The 22,760-nt window shown below is 38.8% G+C and overlaps 1 protein-coding gene across 32 annotated transcripts in view; it reads left to right on the plus strand.

The window, feature by feature from the left end:
• Positions 1-22,760, plus strand: part of PTPRD (protein tyrosine phosphatase receptor type D) — a 2,215,209-nt gene that overhangs the window by 2,097,263 nt on the left and 95,186 nt on the right. For 18 of the 32 annotated variants that reach the window (XM_080668837.1, XM_080668865.1, XM_080668868.1 and 15 more), the window contains 2 exons: positions 310-351; positions 858-955. In XM_080668837.1, the coding sequence (XP_080524963.1) occupies positions 310-351; positions 858-955 (140 nt within the window). The remainder of the gene's footprint in view (positions 1-309; positions 352-857; positions 956-22,760) is intronic. The other 14 variants (XM_080668841.1, XM_080668843.1, XM_080668845.1 and 11 more) reach the window with 1 other exon arrangement.

Raw genomic sequence — 22,760 nt, forward strand, 5'->3', positions numbered from 1 at the left:
GCTGCAAGTGGAAACATTTTTGCAACTTAGTTTGGTGTCTGATTTTGTCATCAGTGATTATCATCTATGAGCTGTGGTGCATGCTATTCTTTGCGCCCATGTTTGCATGTGAATGTCAGTCACCTACAGATTTGTGAAGTATTAAAGCAATCTACATCGAGTCACAATGTATAAGTGAATCCTGTAAAAAGTTGCTGCATTTTTATTAATCCTTTTAAAAAGTATACCAGACTATACATTTCATTTTTTTTTTTTTTTTTTACAAACTCGTTCCATTTTGTTTTATTTACACCATCATTTCCTTTGCAGGTTCAGATGATTCCGGTTACCCTGGTAACCTTCATTCGTCAAGTTAGTTTTCCTTGATTATGCATAAGTCACTTTATGTTTCCTATCAAGCTTCTCCTCTTTCCCTTTTAGGCCTTCTCCGTGTCCGTTTTCTTAGTTCACTTTACGCCATTAAATTCCACACAATTTCCATTTCACACAGTGCAGGAGAAGGAGTTTGAAATGACATAATAGTCATTACTCAAAGCAGAAGTTGACATCAAGCCTGACTGCCAGTTTTCTCCACTAGCTAACTGCATCGGTTCATAGCACAATAATGCTTTCTTTTACACCAGGAGTGTTAGTATGGGGACTATGCTGGGTGACTTTTCATTTGGCTACAAAATTCATTCTTCCAGAGCATGTCCTGCTTTGAGTAACCAAACTATCTGCCTGCTTCCTCACATAAAACATCCTTACTACTCACACATTTTTCAGGCCATTTCTAACTATAGCATTTTCTATATTTTGGAATTAATTAGCATCACTTTTACTGGTTTTCAAATGTGTTTCTTCTTTCCTCTCACTAGGTATGGCTAGTCACCCTCCAATACCTATCTTGGAACTTGCAGATCATATTGAAAGGTTGAAAGCAAATGACAACCTGAAGTTTTCCCAGGAATATGAGGTAAGTCGGTGTGTCGATACTTGACAGTAATCTCTCCTTTGGGACCATATTCTTGAGAATTAACTTTATCAGTGCCTTTTCTTTTCAATGTGACTTATAATCTGACCTAAAAGTTTGTAACAAGTAGCCAACCCGAAAGTCTCTGTACAATCAATACAATGGTTATACTTTTAAAAGATGTTTAATATGTTATGTGTGTTCAGTGTTACGAAGTTGATTTGTCTTTTCTGGTCTTACATTCATGGAATGTACTGAATTAATAAGTTTCCCAGTGTACCAAATGGGGGCCAAATGCACTGATTCCTGGTGATAATCCTCACCGAGAAAGAAAGCCTACAGGGAGTAGTAGCTTCCTCGGGACTCTTAATTGTGCATGGCCTGAAAACTCTGTAACGATTGAGTACCTGTGCATGATTTTATCCTCCCGTCTAAAATAGTACTGTTTTAACATTAAGATAGTCATATGTTATCAGAAACTTACATGTTTTGAAGTAATGGTGAACTGAATGGTCTGTTAAAATTTTAGAATTTGCAAACGTGCTTTGTGAAAGTGAATGTAAAGTCTTAGTATGTGTGTTGTGGCATTTGTCAAGCAGGAAGTTGTAAAACTGGGCATTTCTTGTATTCCCAAGGAACAGGGACCCATATTAAGCCAATTCATGAATTATGGATAACCGAACACTATTCTTTTAGGCCTTGTTTAACTTAGCATAAGATTGCCAGGTAGAACGAAAATCTTGCAGTTGTGCCACACAACAAAATGTTGTTGAGTGCCTAGGCAGCCCAAATTCTACCAGAGAGTTTCTGCTGATGACTTGGCATCTTAAAACACATCTCTGTTACCTCTCTTGGTTTCTGTTGTGTTAACCTTAAGTGAGGATGTTGGACGAGATGATCTGTCAGTCCCTACCAGCTCTAACAACCTGCCCTCTCACATGTGGTGAGAACCTCTAAAGGGAGCCCCAGCGTCATATGGCAAGAGGGTTATTAACATAGGAAGAAGCTCCGTGTAAAAGTATGAGGAGTAGTGAGGCCTGTGGCAATCTGGATATTTTCATGAACTTTCTAAAGTCTTCAACTCTTCCACTTTTGATTCTTTTAAATTACTGTACTGGCTAAGCAAAACATAACTGTAGCCCCTTGCACTTCCACACTGGAGACCTGGATAGCCTTTTATTCAATTAGAATACTCCAACATCTTTGTCAAATACTTGATAGAACACAAAAGGGATTTTGTCCAATTTTTTGTTTGTTCGTTTTGTTTGCGTTTTTTAATGTTTATTTGTTTTGGGGTAGTTTTTGTTTGTTTATTTGTGCTCATTGTTTAAGTCGTATTTTTTTTATTCTGTTCCAAGTATTCAGGAGAACATTCTCAATTTTATGAAACTCACCTTGAATTATGAAGTGTCTTATTTTATCAAATGGTCTCCTTATTTTTCCCTTGTTCTTCCTCTCGGCCATAATGGCTCTTTAAACTTAGAGCAATATTCTTTAAAGCAGTTTCTGTAGATTTTGATTTGGGGATTAAGGCTGCAAATTGAGTTTTAAGGAAAAAGAAGAATACATATGAGGAATGCCACCTGGGGCAGCTTGCAAACTTAGTGAAGTGTCAGTTTTCACCAACCAGTTTCCTCCTCTGCATCCTGCTCTTTATCATTATCAGGATTCTTCTCATTGCTTTGCTATGTGATATTTTCTTCATGGTTGCCCTATAATACTTTATTTGTGATTATGAATATCATAATGAGTCATTAAAATTTAATAGCTTAACCCGTTAATAACCCACTAATTCACTATCAATATCACTTTAAACTGTTGACAATATTAGCATCACTCTAGCAATTTCAGTTGTGTGCACTGACTACAGTGGCTGGCCTTTACATATGAAATTCTCCAGAAATGCTACATGTAAATATCCTGTAATGATACTCATTTAGCCATTAGATCAGAAGTGCTCCTTGAAAGTAGTTATGAGAACCTCATGCTGGCAATGCTCCCGTTAAAAACTCCCCCAGTAGCCATTGCCATGATAGCCTACACTGACTCTACCCTTTGTCATGACCATGATCTGTGATTAAAGCTCCCTGGGCATGAATTGAGTCTACTGTGCTTTAACAGCCATGAAGGAGATATTTAAGTGTTGTGTTCATCTGTGATAATAGGCCTCTGCACAATATTTTAGGTCACAGAGCAATACTTTGAAAAAAATTAACATATTATTATCCAAATAAGTATGAATACATTTCTTTACTTATTTTCAATGAAGAAACTGAAGGAAAGACAAGTCACATTACTTTCAAACATCTCATTATGTTGTCAGAATCACTATAGATTAGTGTTTACTCTGACCTCTTCAGATGCACGAGGCTAGATTTGTTATCCTAAGACTAAAACAGATTAAAGGTACGAAAGCTGTTAGCACTGATCTGAGGTCAGAATAGGAGGAAGTGGGTTGAAATTGTAGAACAGCATTATTAGATCACTAGAGGCCTGTTGCACGAAGAGATTCGTGCAATAGGCCTTCCTTCCCTTGGCTTCCAGCACCGGTTTTCCTCTGGCACCCGGGATCCAGGCCTTCGCTCTGGCCAGAGTCTGCCATGTTCGTCTTCGCTGCAGACTCCGGAGTCTGTTGTCTTCACTGCAGCACTCCGCTCCTGTAGATCCCTTTCGCCTCCGCCCTTCCTCTCATAGCAGGCGTCCTGCCCCGCCTGGCCACTCCATGCCTGGAGCAGCTGGGTGGCTGCCATCTTTGGCCTTCTAATTTGCATACTCACTCTGATTGGCTGTGGGCATAGCGGAGGTATGGTCAATTTACATGTTTGTCTATTATTAGCTAAGATGTGAGAGAATTCCTTTACTGTCGAGAAGACTGGGCTCAGACTTCAGATTCCACGACAGCTGGAAGAAGGGACCTGAGAAATTAGTATAACTGCATCTTGAAGGTCTTTATGAATACTTTGGGTTTTCATTTTGTGATATGAGACTGCAAAATCCTACTGGAATTTAAGTAGCCAGAATTTGAGGATGGCATCTAGAATGCAGGGAATAAAGTCCTCCTTAAAGTTGGTGTCCCTGTCAAAGTCAATGCTTTAGGTGGTGAATTTTCAGACTTATTCAGAATAGTATGTATAGGTCTTGCCAAACAAAGTCTTTGCTAATGCCCATGGACATCTGGAAACCTTATTAAAACTGATGTCTGTTCCCAATGCCGGAAATGCTCATTCAGTAGGTCAGCTGTGGTAACCAGGAACATCCATTTTATTTATTTTTCCCCAGTTTTATTGAAACATAATCCTATCTAATAAAAGAGTAATATGCAAATTGACCATACCTCCACTAACTCACCAGCCACGCTCACCAGCCAATCAGGAGGGAATATACAAATAAACCCATCCTAGATGGCTGAGCCACAGAGAGCAGGAGGAAGGCTTGGATTTCCCTGGCAATGGAGGAAGCCAAGCTTTCTGCCTGCCCTTGCCAGCCCAGGCCTCTACTCAATGCTACAAAGTTTCAATTATAGAAGATAAATAAAGCCCAACAGAAATGGCAGCGGCCACGGAGCTGGAGAGAGCAGGAGGCTAGGGTTGCCCGCAGCGATGGAGGAAGCCAAGCTTCTGCAGCCCTGGCCTGTTTTGGCCTCCGCTTAAGGCTACAAAGTTTTAATTATAGAAGATACATAAATACCAACAGAAATGGCTGCCGCCATGGAGCAAGCAGAAGGCTTGGCTCTGCTCCAGGCTACAAAGTTTCAATTGTAGAAGATAAATAAATCCCAGATCTCAGGGCCTCTGCTTGGGTTGCCGGGGGCCGTGGCCGGCCTGCAAACCACCACAGGCCCCTCACCCAGGCCGCCCCACATCCCAAGGGAACCCCCACCCTGATCCGGAACACCCTTCAGGGCAAACCAGCTGGCCCCCACCCATGCACCAGGCCTCTATCCTATCTAATAAAAGAGTAATATGCAGATTGACCATCACTCCAACACACAAGATGGCTGCCCCCATGTGGACAAAGATCCTGCCCCCTTGTGGACACAAGATGGCCACTACAAGATGGCCAGTAGGGAGGAACCAGGCCTCTAAGGGAGGGCAGTTGTGGGCAATCAGGCCAGCAGGGAAGGGCAGTTGGGAGGGACCAGGCCTGCAAGGGAGGGCAGTTGGGGGCGATCAAGCCTGCTGGGGAGGGCAGTTAAGGGTGACCCGGCTGGCAGAGGAGGGAAGTTGGGGGTGACTGGGTCTGCAGGGAAGGGCAGTTGGGGGGGACCCAGGCCTGCAGGGGAGAGCAGTTGGGGGGTACCAGGCCTGCAGGGGATGGCAGTTAGGGGTGACCAGGCCTGCAGGGGAGGGCAGTTAGGGGTGACCAGGCCTGCAGGGGAGGGCAGTTAGGGGTGATCAGACCTGCAGGGGAAGGCAGTTAGGGGAAATCAGGCTGGCAGGGGAGCAGTTAGGTATCAATCAGGCTGGCAGGGGAGTGGTTAGGGGGTGATCAGGCTTGCAGGCAGAAGCGGTTAGGGGCAATCAGGAAGGCAAGCAGGTGAGCAGTTGGGAGCCAGCCATCCTGGATTGCAGTCGGACATCCCTCAAGGGGTCCCAGATTGAAGAGGGTGCAGGCTGGGCTGAGGGACAACCCCCCCCCCCCGTGCATGAATTTTGTGCACAGGGCCTCTAGTTGACATATAAAATTGTATTAGTTTAGGGTATACAACATAATGATTGGCTGTATGTATATATTGCAAAAAGATTAGTACAGTAAGTTTAGTTAATATATATCAACTTACATCATTATGATTTTTTTGCTTATGATGAGAACTTTAAAATCTCTCAGCAATTTTCACATGTACAATATACTATTAACAATTTTCATCAGTGTCCATTACATCCTAGGACTTATTTATCTTGTAAATGGAATTTTATATTTTTGACCACCTTTACCTATTTCCCACACCTCTAACGCCCTGCTTCTAGCAACCACCATTCTGTTTTTTGTTTCTATGAGTTCCATTTTTTGTGTTTTTCTACATTGCACATATATGTGAGGTCATACAATATTTGTCTTTCTTTGTCTGGATTATTATATTTAGCATAATGTCCACATGGTCCATTCATGTGTGTGTAAATGGGAGAATTTCCTACTGTTTATGACTGAATAATTTCATTGTATATATACCATACTGTTTTGATCCATTCATCCAGCAATACACATTAGGTTGTTTCCATGGCTAAGCTATTATAAATAATGCTGTAGTAGGTGTGGAGGTACAATATCTTTTCAAGATAGTGATATTGTTTTCTTTGGTTATATACACATAAGTGGATTACTAAATCATATGGTAGCTCCATTGTAATTTTTAGAGAAACATCTATACTATTTTTCATAAGGACAGCACCAATTTATATTCCCACCAACAGTGCTCAAGGGTTTCCTGTTCTTCACATCCTTGCCAATACTCTTGTCTTTTTGATGACAGCCTGTCTAACTGGTGTGCTATCTCATTGTGCTTTTGATTTGCATTCCCCTGATGATTAGTGATGTTGAGCATCTTTTCATGGACCTATTGGCCATTTGTGTGTCATCTTTGGAAAAATGTCTATTCAGTTCCTTTGCCCATTTTTAAATCAGATTGTTTGGTTATTTGCTATTGAGTTGTATGAGTTCTTTATATATTTTGGTTAGTAACTCCTTATTAGACATACAGTTTGGAACTAATTTCTCACTGGGAATATCCATTTTGAAAGAGTATTTCAGGTGACTTTGGTGTAGGTGATCTGAGGACTTCAGTTTGAGAACCATCATTGGTTTAGGATAATGTATTAAAGATTATGACCCTCCAATCTTCATTTCACCATTTACTGAGATGGCTGATAAGCCAGTATGTGAGATTCTTTTGGCAGGCATCACAGTTAGCATTGTCATTATTAACATTATATACATAAATCCTATTTATATTAGATTGGTTGTAAGTAACTACAGCCCATAATTTGCATCAGGGAGAACAAAGGGGAGTTTATTTTAATTATTAATTACTTATTATAAATTTATTTTTAATAAGGCCCAACAGTACAAGGGTGCTTTAAGAACTCTTATCAGGACCTAGAAGACTGTTGAGATTTCTGGTCATCATCTCTGAAACTCTCACCTTTGTGTTTCTCTGGGCTAGCTTCATTTTTCCTCCTGTACAAGCCACTTTCTTGCTTCTCTCATTCGCATATATAAAATATGATTCAGATACTTTTATTCACATAGAGGCCCCCCTCCCTCCAAAAAAGAGACAACATTTTTTTCTTGCCAGTCTAATTCCAAATGCCAGAGAACAAACTCTGAACTCCAACTCACTCATTTGTGGTGGAGACACACATTTGGACACCCTTACTAACAGCGCGCCCATCTAGACCTGGCTCCTTCCTTGGATTGGAGAGAGGAAAGTACTCTGGAAAGAGGCTCTGAACTGGAAGGATGAACTGACAGTGATCCATATATTACCACAGAAAAGCACTATGCTACGTGTGGAAGGGATATAGCAGTTATAAGAAACATGTTCTTTCAGGATATCTAGTAGGCCAAAATAGATAAATGTAAAAAAATAAGATGAAGGAAAACAAAGAGCTAGTCCTAAATACTAATGGAATCCTGCTGGGATTTAGTAAAGGTCAGAGAGTGATAAAGAACTGGGGAAGATATTGAAGAAAAAATGGTAGTGTTAGTGGAACTAGGAAGAAAAGGAGTGAGGAGCATTTTGTCAAGGGAAGGGTCAAAGGTAAATAAGAAAAGAAATCTGTGTTACTTTCCTCTTCAAAGTATGAACTACAGAACAAAAACATTGGTATCTCCTGAGAGCTTGCTGGGAATGCAGAATTCAGGGCACTGTCCTAAACCTATTAAATGTGTGCCTGCGTTTTAACAAGACACCCTGCTAAGTAGGCTTGTGATGACTGAGCAAATTGTTTATGGTGGGAAGTTGGGTGAAATGAATTTGGACAATAAAGGCCAAGAATTGTCATGAGCTTTCAGTGCCAGACTCACCAGTGTGGGAGAGGGGGAAGGACAGTGTTAGATAGGACATGGTTTTTATACCCAGACAGATTGTATTTTGAATTGAACACAGTGTATGGTGTAGCCTCACATAGTTATATATTCCTATGAATGTTTCTCATGTGTAATGTGTGTTGCTATGAGAATTAGGGAATATAGAATATGTGTGTATATGTGTATAAATTCCAGGACACACATGTGATTTGTGTGTGTATGTATGATTTATACATCTATATGTATGTATATACATATGTTAAGGGGCTCAATAAATTATAGCTAAAAGTTTAAACTATTTTTATATAGTGTGCCAAAGAAAGATTTTTGTAGAGATAATTATACTAAGTTATTAATAAAGTATCATGTAGTCTTAATAAGTTAATAAAGTATTTATTAAGTTTCTACAATCACTATCCTGAGGTAATTTACCCTTTCACTGAACAAAGCATTTTAATGAAAAATTGCAATAAAATCAATCCTATGATAAAAGGTTTTCAGAGTATGATATGAGAATATGGAGCATACTTACAAAGTGGTTTCTTAGGAAGGTAAATTGTCATTGACATATATAATGGAAAGAGAGACAGAGAACCTGGGGAGAGGAAGAAGAATTAGGAGATTATGAAGCAGTTCTTAGTTTAGGAACACACATGCTCAAATTACCTACAAGCGTGCAAATAGCACTGTTATAAGTAGAGATGCACTGACTTCTGCACATTGCCACACCTGTCCTTTGTAATGTGAGTGAATAAGACAGAAGCAACCTTCTCTTTCAGTTATGTAGATGAGTTCCTTACTTTCTAGACATAGGGTTAATAATACACTCTATGGATTCACTCCACCCCCATTGGTCAAGACCCTGACACAATGGTTGCCTGGTGGTCACTAGCAAGAAAACTTACAGTTACAGAATATGTGAAACTAGCTCCCAGTTTGGTTTTCAAGATACAGTTTCCCATGGAAATAATCCCTTAGATCACATCCTCTATTTCAGGTACTTTATTAGATTTTATACATTTTGTGGTGTAGGTGGAGAAAATAACTCCCTTTTCAAACAGTTCCAAGACCAAATTTTCTTCCAGATTTCCCAATGGCTGAATTATAGATTACCCTCTGGACACAGTCCATCCTGCCATGTCACTGCACAGTTACGAATACTTATCAAACATCTGGCTTCAAATCTTTTATGAACTCTTTTAGCAGTTGTATCTTAAACACGCATAGCATAACTACTCTGAAGAACAGTCTTTTCTGTGGGGATCGGAGAGGGGCAAGAAACTGGTTCCCAGAAGGCTGGACGTGTTCTGTTCCCATCACAAAGTCCAGTCCCAACATCTTTGCTGCCATCCCTGGAATTGTATGATCTTCGATCTCAGCGCTCACATGCCCTCCACCAGTTAGCATCCCAATGTGCTGAGAATTTCTTACTGTGCTCACGGCAATGCTTTCACGTCTTGTGCCTGTCAGGTGGTAAAGAGCTTCTTTCCTGAAACTTTTCAGATATCAGAGTCCTGTCCTTCTCTTTTAATAACACCATGTATGTGGCACCTTTGTCTATGAAACTAGGGTATTCACAACACTCTAGTGAGAGAGGTAAAGATATATTATTCATGAATCATAAAATATATTGAGACAGAACCAAGACATATAGAGACATTTACAAGTATTGCTTAGATTATGTTTTTAAATGTTAAGAGTTGGAATAGACCTCAGAGTTGAATCATCTCATTCAAGAGGTCAGGAATAAGAGGCTAAGAAAAGAATGACTTGTCCAGGGTGACGAACCTAGTATGTGGTTGAACCAGGTCACCAATGTATTCCCTCTTGTCGTTAGAAGAACAGTGTGCCTTAATTGACCTGCTCTAGAGACCTACATCTTTTACTGTTTGAATCGTACCATGCCCTGATTACAGAGTCTAGGAACCTGAGTCTCCAACTAGAATAATATTTATATCAAAAGTTTCTGTGAAAATGTCATACTTATCAATTTGCATGACTATCCCTTGGAACACCCAGTGGTTTTCCTATGACATGCTAGGAATGCATTCCTTTTCTCCATAGACATTTCTTCATTCCCAATGGTAAACAGTATATTTTCCCATAGAAGGCAAAAAGTTGTCTGTCATCAAAGCAATGACCACAAAGAAAACATTTCTATTTCCCTAGGAAAAGACTCTTAGTGTATTTGACCATGTGCACCAAAGTACATTTGTATGCAGATAGCTTTCATTGCTACATGTTTTGTAAACCTGCAAGCTTTCATAATGTAAAACCACTTGTCATACCTGCTTTCAATTCATTTATAATTTATGTGTTAACTTATTAATTAGGGCACTACACAGACACAAACAAGAAACCAAACACACACACACACACACATACACACACACATACACACACACACTCCTACCCCTGATTTGTTTTGTGTGTTTGCCACATTTGAATTACTAGGTTTTTCTTGGAAGTGCCTCCTCCATCTTCCTAAAGTAAGCAAGTGGAGGATGACAGAGATCTGTTTTTCTCTCTTATGCAAAGTTGAAGAATACAATAGATGAGGGAAAAGCCTTCGTTTTTAAATATTTTTGACACATGAGCCACAAAAGATAGAAAAGAATTTTTTAACTTTGAACAAGTTATGGTGTTTTACATAATGGAATGAGAAAAATGAGTGTGTTCATGAAATAAAAAGCAGTAACAACTTTTGTATATCTGAGCTGTATAAACCAAATTGACTCCCTTGGGAGGGGAGGGTACTAAATGGCTAAATTTACTATTCCAAAGTGGAGTCTCCTGATACTCTGGGATTGGGGGTGCGGGTAGGGAAGTCATTACCCACTTCCCAAGGCACATAGCTTCAGATTGGGTCCATACCCACCTGCCACTCGGGGACGTCTGCTCATTTAGCAAACAATGGCTCAGTGGCTGGGTACATGGACTGGACTTACACTGCCTAAATTTCATTTATAATTTATGTGTTAACTTATTAATTAGGGCACTACACAGACACAATACTAAATTTGGCCCCTGGCTAAAGCTGTGTGACCTTAAGCAAGTCACTGAACCTCTCTATATTTTTGTTTCTTCACCCCTACAAAGGAAGCAGTCATAGTGCTTACCTCATAGGTAATTTAAAGTAAATACATATAAAATTCTTAGCAGAGTCCATGATATAAATTCTCAGTTGTCTTAGTAGCTATTATTTATTTCATCAAATAGATGCCATCAATTTTGTAGAGCTGTTAAACTGCGAAAAATACATATGTCTTTGAATCGGTGAAACCCTGGTATCCTCTCATCCTGTCATTGGTCAAACCTCTAGGGCAGTGGTCGGCAAACTGTGGCTCGAGAGCCACATGCAGCTCTTTGGCCCCTTGAGTGTAGCTCTTCCACAAAATACCACAGCCTGGGCGAGTCTATTTTGAAGAAGTGGCGTTAGAAGAAGTTTAAGTTTAAAAAATTTGGCTCTCAAAAGAAATTTCAATCGTTGTACTGTTGATATTTGGCTCTGTTGACTAATGAGTTTGCCGACCACTGGCCTAGGGCTTTGCAGAAATTACTAAAAAAGTTAGTAGTAATAACAAAAATAGAAGGAAAAACTTTGCTAGTTTAAAACAATGCAATTAGCACTTACTATGTTGCCCTTTCTCTTATTCTAATCATTTTCTGTGTTCAAATATAGCATCCCCCTGATCAGGTGTTATGCCGTCTCTGTTTGCCGGTGGCCACCTGGCAGCAAGCTCAGCACTGATGACTAAGCCAAGTGTGTATCTGGATCGATTTCTAACTAAATTTACAGTTCACAGAAGCTCTTTGTTGTAATCAAAATTCCTAGTACCAACACCAGAAGCAAACAGAACAAAGAGTGTCTTTCTGTAAAAAGAGCAGTTTTCCTTGGTCCACACGCCACCTGACTTATCAGCAGTGAAGCCTTATTTTCAGGCCCTTTTCTCTGAGAAAATAGACTGTTATTACCTTTCAACAATAAAGAAGTCAATACGTTTTAATGCAGATGCCTCGATTTAACTCAAAGGCACCTACTGACTAATCTCCCAGTGTAGTTTTTATAGTAGAGATGGGCCTGCCACTTGGCAATTTGAGAAGCTACTTCATAGCTAAAGACCAGCCTCATCAAGTAAGATATAAAGGTGCAGAGAGCCCTTTCCCAGCTGCCTGGCATTCTGCATCTTATCAACAAATCTAGTCGGACACAAAGACACAGCAGCTCACCATAGAAGAAACTTTGCATCCAAGACCAGGGTGTCAGTATCTGTGTTTATAGTCTTTTATTCTTTCTGAACGTGCATAGTGATTAGAGACCAAACTGCAACCAAGTTCTCAATTTCCAAAGCTGATTTTCATTTGGACATTTTAATGTTTGTTCTTGTATCTACTTTTCAGCCTTAAACATTCTCCTTACAGGCATTAAATCCCATATATTTCATATGTGAGCCTTTTATTTTTTTGTATTTTTTCTTGGAGTCACCTGGCCCTGGAGGAATCTCGTATAACTTTGGTTTTCTGTTTCTCAGTCCTTGAGAATGAACTCATACAAGTTCATTATAACTAATTGGCCCTTGACCATCGCTGGACATTGTCCAAATTGTCTTTCCACCTGTTCCCATGTGGAGCACAAGGTTCTCAGGAAACAGTTAATCTGGAAGTGTCTCTAGTTCCGAAGTAAGCTTTCAACTTCAAAGAGATGATAGTCAGAATTTAGAAAGTGACCACTTTTTGAGTTTTATTTTTATTTTAAAATGAAATTTGGATTTTTTTGGGGGGCCAGAGTGATAAGTGTACATTGAGAGGGATGCAATAGCAGACGCCCAAGAGAGATATGAAGTCGGGGAAAACAAGCCTTATATTTTGACTGGGCCAATTAGTAGCTGTGCTACTTGACCCTGAATCAGTTACTTCCCCTTGAGTAGCTTTGGTTCTCTTATTAAAGTTGAAAATATTAGCACCTACTCATGAGGTTGTTATGAAGATGAATACAGGTTCAGCACCTGGCCTCTTGCCTTTCTGTACAAAGCAAGCACACGGTAAATGAAAGTGGCCCTCAATGCTCTGAACTTGAATACTCATGACCTACCTGTTAGTCACTTAATAACATTGAACTTTTCTCACAAGTCATTTCATCTTCTAAAACATATCCTTCTTCTTCCAAAAAGGAGCTCTATGAAACCAATTAAGAGAAGGTTGAGGGGTGATGAAGATGGAGGGTGGTTATGATGTCTGCAAAGTTCTTTCCATATTTTATATGGAACAGAATTTTTGGTAATTAAATCCATATTAATGTCCAGAAAAGAATCTTTGTCACTGGTGAGGAGAACCTGCCCTCTAATATGGATTTTAATGCCCCTGGACAAATAGTTTACCTCCCCTGATCTCTTTCTTTATTTTATAAGAGGAACCATTCAAATGCCTTCTTCATTTGCTTGGCATTTACTGGACAAGAGAAACTGATCAAGGAATAACCTCTGCTCTAGATGGGTCCATGGTGTCTGAAGGAAAAATGGAAAAAGAACCAATAATTACCAGAACATGATGAGTGTGGGGAGGGGTCATTTAAGAAGGAGCCGTACTGAGGCGAGGCCTCTCAGAGAACATCTGAGTTGAAGAGCCACTCAAATTTGCTAGAAATGCAAGACTTTGGGGCAAGGGAGATGCACATAGGAAGACATGGAGATAAGAAAATGGCTCATGTGGGGACCTAGTCTGGTCTGTACCTGTCACTGCAAAGCCAGGGTCATTTTACTGAGAGGTGAAGTGGGTAAGGTGCCTACACCCTTTCAAGGTTGTGACAACATGCTAAGGAATCTGCACTAGATGATCTCAAAAATACTCTCAAGGCCTGCAAATGATTTCTGGCTTTTTCTAAAGCTGCAAGAACTCCAGGGACCAAATGAATCCATCTATGTTTATGTAACCTGTGACAATAATTTATGGGCAGAATCGTAACAATGCTGCAACAAGGGATTGGGGCAAGGAGAGCCTGCTGCTGTCCTACATACTAGGGATGCCTTTACTTATTTATGTACTAATTTTCAAATTTAATAAATGGCATTGGTTGTGTTACCTGCCATGGTTGGTTGTTTTTTGTTTGTTTGTTTGTTTGTTGTTACTGTGGCTAAACAGTTTGTTATTCTATTTGAAAAGTAATTGTTGGATACACCCCACCACATCCCAGAGTACAGAGAAGGTCGAAGAGAAGGATTTGAGCAATAAGATGTTATATGAACTTGTGGATTTAGTTAGCAATGCCTTGGGAAACATCTAGTCATCAGAGATGCAGCAATTGGAGTATTTATTTCAAGAAGTTGATGCATGCGACATAATCAGAACTGCATTATTGCTCACTTGCTGAGTAAGATTCCTTAATGCTAGGCATTTATCAGTCATCCTAACTCTATCTCATGGAGATCCTTGAATTCATTCATTCTTTCTTTCGTCACCTCCCACTCCTCCCATTCTCTATTCCCTCTCCCCTCTCTCCCTCCTCTCTATTCCTTCCTTTTCCCCCTCCTTCCTGCCAGTTTTCAGAATATTTCTTCATACCTTCTTCTTTGGTACTAAACTGCATAATCTTTTACTATCATGCTAATAATACCTAGCTTTTCTGTAGGACTTCACAGTCTAGAAAAAACTTTGCAGGTCTGATAATAATAGCTAATATTTACATAGTTCTTACCTTGTGCTAGGTACTCTTCACAGCACATTACATGTATTTCCTCAATCAGTCCTTCCAAGTAGGTACTATTAGTAACCCCATGTGACAGAAGAGGCTACTGAACTGACCCACAGGAAAGCTAAGTAAATTGTCCAACTACTCATACAGCTAGTAAGGGGCAGAGCTAGGATATGGACTCCCATGGCTTGGTGTCAGGGTCATGTTCTGACCTCAGTAGTGACTGCATTTGTCGTCTGACCTTGACCAACTCATTGGGAACAAAAAATGGAGAGAGGAAGCAGAAACAAATGTTTGAAGGATTGGGAGGTATAATGACCCAGTCTTAACTCTCAGAAAATAGCTAGTATTGACTTGTTCAGGTCTTGACACTTTATACTATAGAATAGAGTCTACCTACTTGTTTAGTCCTGACAATTAAAATAAGTTGAAGACACATACTGGCAAAATGCCCTCCTCTCCATATACCACCAGTTGAATTCCAACTTCATTTAGGTAAGACTCATGATGAAAGAAGAACTCCTTCACTGCAATAAATGAAGCTTCGGAAATCTATTAAAATGATATAAAGTGACATTTACCCTTAAGATTTTTAAAGCATTCTTTCATAAATGCAAAATCCTCTTTTAAGTTTCTGCAAGTTAATGTCATATAAAAGAGGCTAAATGACTTAAAAAGATGGAGCTGTTCCTTCACAAGCAGAAGTTGGCCATATTTCAAGATAGTAGGGGTGTGCAAACTCATTGCCTATTTATATTCATTTCCATTAGCTTCCGGGTTTATTGTTGTTGCTGTTTTTGCTTTAGCTCCAGCTTTTATTTCTTTTAAAGTGAACAGTATGTCAAGTGGCACATAACTTCCTAAGCTGGATTGAGGAGGCAGAAGGTTAGCATCATACTGGTGATTTCACTGGGTGACCTTTATAAATCCTCTCTCTATCCTTGGGATTCTGTTTGTCTCATTATTATAAAGCATTATAAAAGTAGATGTTACCAAGATGAGATTCTTTCTGATGCCAGGTATCCCTTTTTGTTTTCTCATTGTGGTGATGTCCCTTCCCCAACCCTGCAGGCTTAGGTTTGATCTCTTCTGTTGGTGTTGTATAACTTGGGAGTGCAGACAAGGCTGAAGTAATTGAGAAACCATAATTAGCATAGTTAATGAACAGTGAAATGCTGCCTCCCTCTGTATTAAGAGCAGTTAGGGTGCTGTATCAGCAAATATAAGAGAACTTGGATTCCTTTTCTCCCCACAGTAATTAACTGACCTCCTCATCATCAGTGGAGACATGAGGAGAATAAAAATTTTCAGTCTAAGCTTTGGAGTTGGTGGGTGTTGCCATGCAACTGGGCATTGATTTCCTTTTTTTGTTCCTTTTCTATCCCTTTCATATTGATCCTTTCTGTCACAGCTCAAGGATTATTCCATTATCTTCAAAATAATTTTAAAATTTCCTAAAGTTTCAGAGATTTAAAAAGTTACTATAAAGTTTACTGGGGAGTTATATTTGAGGCTTCCTAAAGTCTTCCAATCTAGTGTATCCATGTTGTTTAATGAAGAGAAGACATTTCCAAGGAGTTTTAGGGATGTGGACTCGGCCAGTTTCACATCTAACATTATGCAGCAGCTGATGTTTTCTAGGAAGGCCCCCGAGGTAAACGGAAACTAATGAATAAGGAGAAAGGTTTTCTGAAGAAAATTGTAGTAATGTTATAGGAGAAAAGCGTGGGTGGTCTTTCTCTGTTGCTAGTGATTCTTGTGGCATCACTGGAATAAGGATTTCTAGAGGACCTCATGGAAGAATGAGATAAGTAGAAAACTTTATTTTTATGAAATTATATTCCTGGGTTTCCAAAGTCCCATTTCCCTTAGTCCAGTCATAGAAGAAGTGTAGCTGGGGTTTCAGTAAAGGCGAAGCCAGTGTCCAGAGTTTCCTTCTGTGCTGGAACTGGGTCCAGTCCAGCATCAGGATGGCAGCAGTCCAGTTGTCCATCATGTGTGGGGTCCACATGGCTGTGGGCCACGTGGGTGAATACCGGAGAGCACGCCCTGAGCAATCAGAGTCCCAAGAGCATAAGAGGAACCAAGAGAGTGAATTTCTTTGTTTAGGGGATTAAATATCCCAAATTTGCACTCTTGCAGTGGCCATACTCATTCTGAGCAATGACCTGTTCCCAGTTGTGACTACTAGGCAAATACCTTCCAGAAATTACCCTAACTTTACTGGGCTAGTGTCTGTTCTACATATCCAGTCCCTTCCCCCAGCGATCTGTGGGGAGTAGATTGGTGGCTCCCTGGGGAGCGTGAAGTTTTAGCTTCCTGGTGACACTGTCCAAATGACATGCCTATAATATATAGCCTTCCCTTTGTTCCTTTCATGTTATTAATAACTAGTTAATTACAACAGTATCAATAACACATTTCAAAGACAGGGTAACTGGAAACACTGAAGTTTTTCTTTCTATATGAGAACCCTCACAAACAGTACTAGGAATTTAGATAGCTATCAAGGATTGTGATAAGAGGTGATTTTTGATTATTGAAAGAACAGAATGGTTTCAGGCAAAAAATAAATTTGGATGGTATATTTTATATATTTTTCTTTAACTTATTGATATATAAAATTCACCATTTTAAAGTGTACAATTTAGTGGATACACTTCATATTTGACTATTAAATGGGTATATTATAAAAAGTCAAGGAAACCGCTAAGCTTCTCCCTCCCCCCCCTCCCGGTTTTAGTGAAGCTTTCTATTTCCATTGCTGGCATTGTTTTTAAACCCCTGGTGGAGGGAGCTGTTGGTACTGTGGAGTTCTTTAAACATGCTCAGTTTCAGAGTCTGAAGGAAGCATGAGCACAGAAGGCCAACATTAGGGTGAGACAGGCACCTATCACTGTGTATCTGGCAGATGTGATCTACCTGCCCTTTGCTGTGGCTGAATCCATGATAGTGCATGGGACTGCAGTCTTTGTAGTTTTACTTGGCTATCTTCCCCTAGAATTAAAGCTTCCTTAGGGTAGGGAATGTATCTCATTGGAGTATCCCTGTGACTAGCATGGTCAATATTTCCGCAGTGAAGACAGGAATCCATTTTAAAAAATGAAACAGGAAACTTGTTTGCTCTTTGTATCTATCTACCACTTCCCACGCAGTCACAAGATGGGTATCATTTAGCAGGTCATGAATAAAGATGGCGCGTTGGGTTATAATGTTACTGTCCTGCAGCTGATGTCCTGTGCGGCCAGAGGAGCAGCAGCTGCATGGGCAATGGTCTGCTGTCTGGGCGGAGGATCCACTGTTGGCTTTCTTCAGTGGCCCTCCCTTGGGCAATCCATTGTTAGGATAGTGTGGGAAGATCCACCGCTCTGACAGTGATTGGCGTACAGACAAGGAGGACATTCGGTCCCGCTGCCTAAAATAAAGCAGCATAAGGGTGCAGAACTCTCACTTTTTCTTCTCTCCCAGTGTCTGTAAAGAAAAGCGATCTGGAGTATTCCCGTCTCAAGGCCAACTCTGGAGGGAGATATGATATCATCTTTCCTCAAAGCTAGAAATCTGCCAGCAAATTTCACAAAGAATTTATCTCTCCATACTAGTAGTTTTATCATAAAAATATTTACATGAAAAGAACTTCTTTGTTTCCTTAAGACTTCATCTGCGCTTGCTACTCATTTGCTCTTGAAAAGGGATATAATCTTTTTGTTTTTGATCTGTAATCATTCCCACAGCAACCAATTGTGATGCCACAGACCAAGGATTATAATTTTCGTTAGGGAATAAACAAATGAACTCCGTGAAACAAAGCTGCTCATTTCTTCCAAATCTCCTTGAGAACAATGGGAGACCAATACTAAATTTATTGGTTGCCTCTAAAAAAATGTTCTAAAACAGGAATGCCTGTTTCTTTAAAGGTCTTTGTTCCTTTTCCAGTTTTATATTCACTTTGTGTCCTGCAACAGACATTTACTGAGTTCTTACTATGTGCCAGGTACTCTTCTAAAGACTCTGGGGGGTACAAAAATGAATAATACAAAATCCTTGCCTTGAATTCTGAGTCTAAGGGTTCCTTCAGAGTTTAGCCAAACTTTAGACCAAAGCTGCAATAACTGGATTTTTGTAGGGATTCCAATACCATGCAGCTATGAGTTTTCCTCCAATGTAATAGGACTAGGATTTTTTCTATGTTATATCCACCATGTGAAAGGTGACGTGTTGTTGGATTATTTTTCTAACATTCAATAAATTCAGGGCTTTAGAAATCCAGTTAGAGTGCTAGCAGCTATCTAAAAATCTGTTCTTCAGACTCTATATTTGCTAATTTCTTGGACAGAAAAATAAATGCTTTAAACTCAGCTCTTTGGCCCCATGTAGAGAAAACTCAAATTTCCCTTCTCATATTCTGTTATTTTAATGTATGTCAAATAAGGTTAAGGAACCACATTTGTTCTTTATTATGTTTCCATGGCAGAACATCTTAATGTTTCTCCAAACTTTGGGAGAAGTTATCAAGCATAATATTTTATGTTGTAATATCAACCAAGATTTCCCTAACTGGATGAAATATGTGCCAACAGAAAGAAATAGGAGTTGATCAAGTATAAGATAGATCTCTTTCTCTTCTTCCCTTATAATTCATAGTCTGAGGTAACCTATTTGTATTTTTATGTCTCTGCTGGTAAAGAGGGCTCCGTTTGTTAGAAAATATTCTTTTATGTTTATTACTTTACTTATATTACTATTTACCAGTATAAGATTGCTTAGCCTTTTGTGTTTTGTTTGCCATCTTGTTAAATTATCAAAGTGTACCTTCAAAGTGGACTAAATAAGACTTACGTTGTGTAATAAAGAGCAGAACCTATTTTTCTTTAATAATCAAGAGATTTTTTTAAATGAACTTAAATATAGTTCTTTTCCAGCATAAAATTATGCTTACTTTTATTGAATGGCTTGATTGATAATACTTTCAATTTTTTTAAAAAAAGGGAGTCAATTTTACAGTTAACATTCTTTATAAATAGATATATACAGATCCCCTAGGAAGGCTATAATCTATTCATATTTTTTTTCCAAAATTTGATCTTAGAAAGGTTATTGTTTCCTGTTTATTTTGTACAACTTTAATGAACTTTAACTTAAGCAATGGGCTTTTTCAGTTGTCTTGATAATCAGTAGAGATTGCTATAAAGGCTGTGAATTTATAGCTACTGGCATTGATGGGGAATATAGTCTGTTACCTTCAGATTCAAAATCTTTGGATACGTGTTTAAACTCAAGAATTCTAAATCAGGAGGTGACAGAGCAATTGTAAAAAAATAATAATAATTCTCAATTTCAAAAGACTTGCACAGAAATTCAGACAAAAATCTGATATTGTTAAAAATTGCATCAACATTTTTACTTGCACTGTACTGAGCAAGCTCACAGACTACAAAGTTATATTGTAGACAATATTTTGTTCAGGAACTTACAATAGATTTGGGGAGTTGAGAATTACCAAGTGGAGGTATCTGGGGGATCACTTTGTAAAGTATATGATTGTCTAATCACTATACTGTATACCTGAAACTAAGATAAAATAATATTGAATATAAACTGTAATTTTTAAAATAGTAAATAATAGAGGTGCTTCATACAAACAATAGAAAGAATTATCAAATGAAGGGTACATTAAAATAATGAATTTAAAAGAAAAATGCTATGAGTCTAAACATAACTAATTTCCCAATGGATGCGCCATGCTGTAATGCATGGTGATAGGTGCATATGTAAGTGTGTGGGAGAGCTCTCCAGGCAAGGGTGGATTGGGACAGTGGGATTTGAGCTGAACCTTGAAAGCAAGGTAGGATTTAGACAAAAAGGATAAGAAAGTGCTCTCCAGACAAGAGGTATACCAATGTGAAACATCAGAATTGAGGACCTCTGACATGGATAGAGTAAAACAGCCAAGGGCTAGAATTTAGGATTATCCACAAAGGCTGATTATAACCAATTCAACATATATATTGATTTGGTGTGCGCACTGAGAAACACAGCATGGCAATTCTAACTTTGAAGAATTTAAGTCAGTACAGGAAATAAGAATAAAATAATGAGACAAATGTGGGATCAGTGCTCAAGGAATTCCTTATTTTATTTCAAAGACAACACCAGTGAATATTTCAAGTTTTCATGTTTAGATCACACCTATGTGTTTGTATCCCAGTTACTGTTTCTACTGTTGTCTTCATACACATTACAATTGTGAGCTTCCTGTTGTATTTCATTTAATTTCTACTGAATCTTCTTAGTTTAAATACACCTCTTTCAGTGGCAGCCTACATTTTGAGCATGTAGCTGTCTCTCTCACAATAGTTAACAAAATACTTGTGACGAGGATAGTAATATATGATGACAACTGCTATAATTTTTTGTGTATTCAGTTCAGTAGACTATGGTTATGTGGTGAAGCAATCCAGTTCTTTGTTAATGACAGGTTTATGGAAGACAAGCTTTCAGGATTGAACTAGAAATCCTATTAAAGTGCCATCCATTAAACCATTAGAATAGTCATTAAAACTGTTTATGCAGACTTGTTATTCATGAGTTATTGGTCTCTCACCATTCCCAGTCCTTTCTGCCAATATTGCTCTAGCTTTTGTTCCACTGTGGCTATTCAGTTCCAAGGAATTAATATCTGTCAGCTTCCTCTCTTTGCACAATTTGTGGTGTATAATTGAGAGGGGGAGGGGAAGAAAGGAAATAAAGAAAGGGGGAGAGGAAAGAAGAAAAGGGGGTATGGTTGGGAGGTGGAAATGGGAGAGATTGAAATCCTATGTCTTTGTTTCTAATTATATGGGATAAAGATTGTACTGAAGATGTCACTCTTTTTAATCTCATAAGAATTAAATTCAAATCTAACAATATGGAAAGCTATAGTGAGTCTTTTAGCTTCAAAATTTTGAAAGTGAAAAGTACTGTGATATGAACTTCTCATTAAACCAAGCTGACAGACATCTGGTATTTAATCTGTTGTCCACAGTTCGGCAATAAAGAATTGAACTTTGTGATGGTGACTTTAGAGCTATGACTTACATATATGAACTAGAGTGTGTAGTAGTTAAGAGCTGACTCCCAAAGTCAGAAAAGTCTGCATTCATATTTCAGTTTCACTACTTTGTGGACTATGGGGTTGGCTTACAGAAAGTGTCTTAAGTTTTGAAAAGTAGTAAAATGTTCACAAACTGAAAAATTAAAGAATACAGATAACAAACGCTTGAAGAATTTGAAATAATTATTGTTAAAAGTTAAACAGGCTTATTTTAAATTTTGTGAGTTTATTTGAGCAAAAAATAATTAGAATGAGGCAGCGCTCTCCCATAACAGGAGCCAGGGGAAAGATTTTGTAGAGAAAATGTGGAAGCAAAGAAATTATTTAATTGGCTCTAACTTAAGGCTGTTCAGGACTGGTTGTCCTTAGGGTTTGGATTTTGTAATCTGGAGTATTTACATTTACAGGCTTAGGTTTTGGTTTCTTATGAGCCACCATAGTATTAGGGACACCTCAGTCTAATGGCTTCATTGCTTAATTAACATGATCAATACTGTCATCCCAAAGATAAGTGCTGGCAGCATTGTTTTATATAACATTCTGGGATATGTTTGTATATACTCACATTTATAATACATGCATATACATGTATTATGATTATATATACACATGCAGTATGTGGGTATATATGTATATATTTTAACTGCTTTATAATTTTTTTACTTAAAAGAAAATATGAGCCCAGCCAGTGTGGCTCAGTGGTTGAGTGTCAACCTATGAACTAGGAGGTCACAGTACAGTTCTAGTAAGGGCACATGAGGCAGCCAGCCAATCAATGATTCCCTCCAATCATTGATGTTTTTATCTCTCTCTCCCTCCCCCTTCCTCTCTAAAATCAATAAAAATACACTTTTTTTTTAAAAGTAAATATGGTCCTAGCTGGTTGGCTGTTTTGAATGTCAGCCTGCAGAAGGTTGCAGGCTTGATCTCCAGCCCAGATCATGCAAGAGGCAACCAAAGCGTATGCCTCCCTCACATTGATGTTTCTCTCTCTCTCTTTCTTC

Source organism: Plecotus auritus, assembly GCF_963455305.1.
Source record: "Plecotus auritus genome assembly, chromosome: 5".
NCBI lineage: Eukaryota > Metazoa > Chordata > Mammalia > Chiroptera > Vespertilionidae > Plecotus > Plecotus auritus.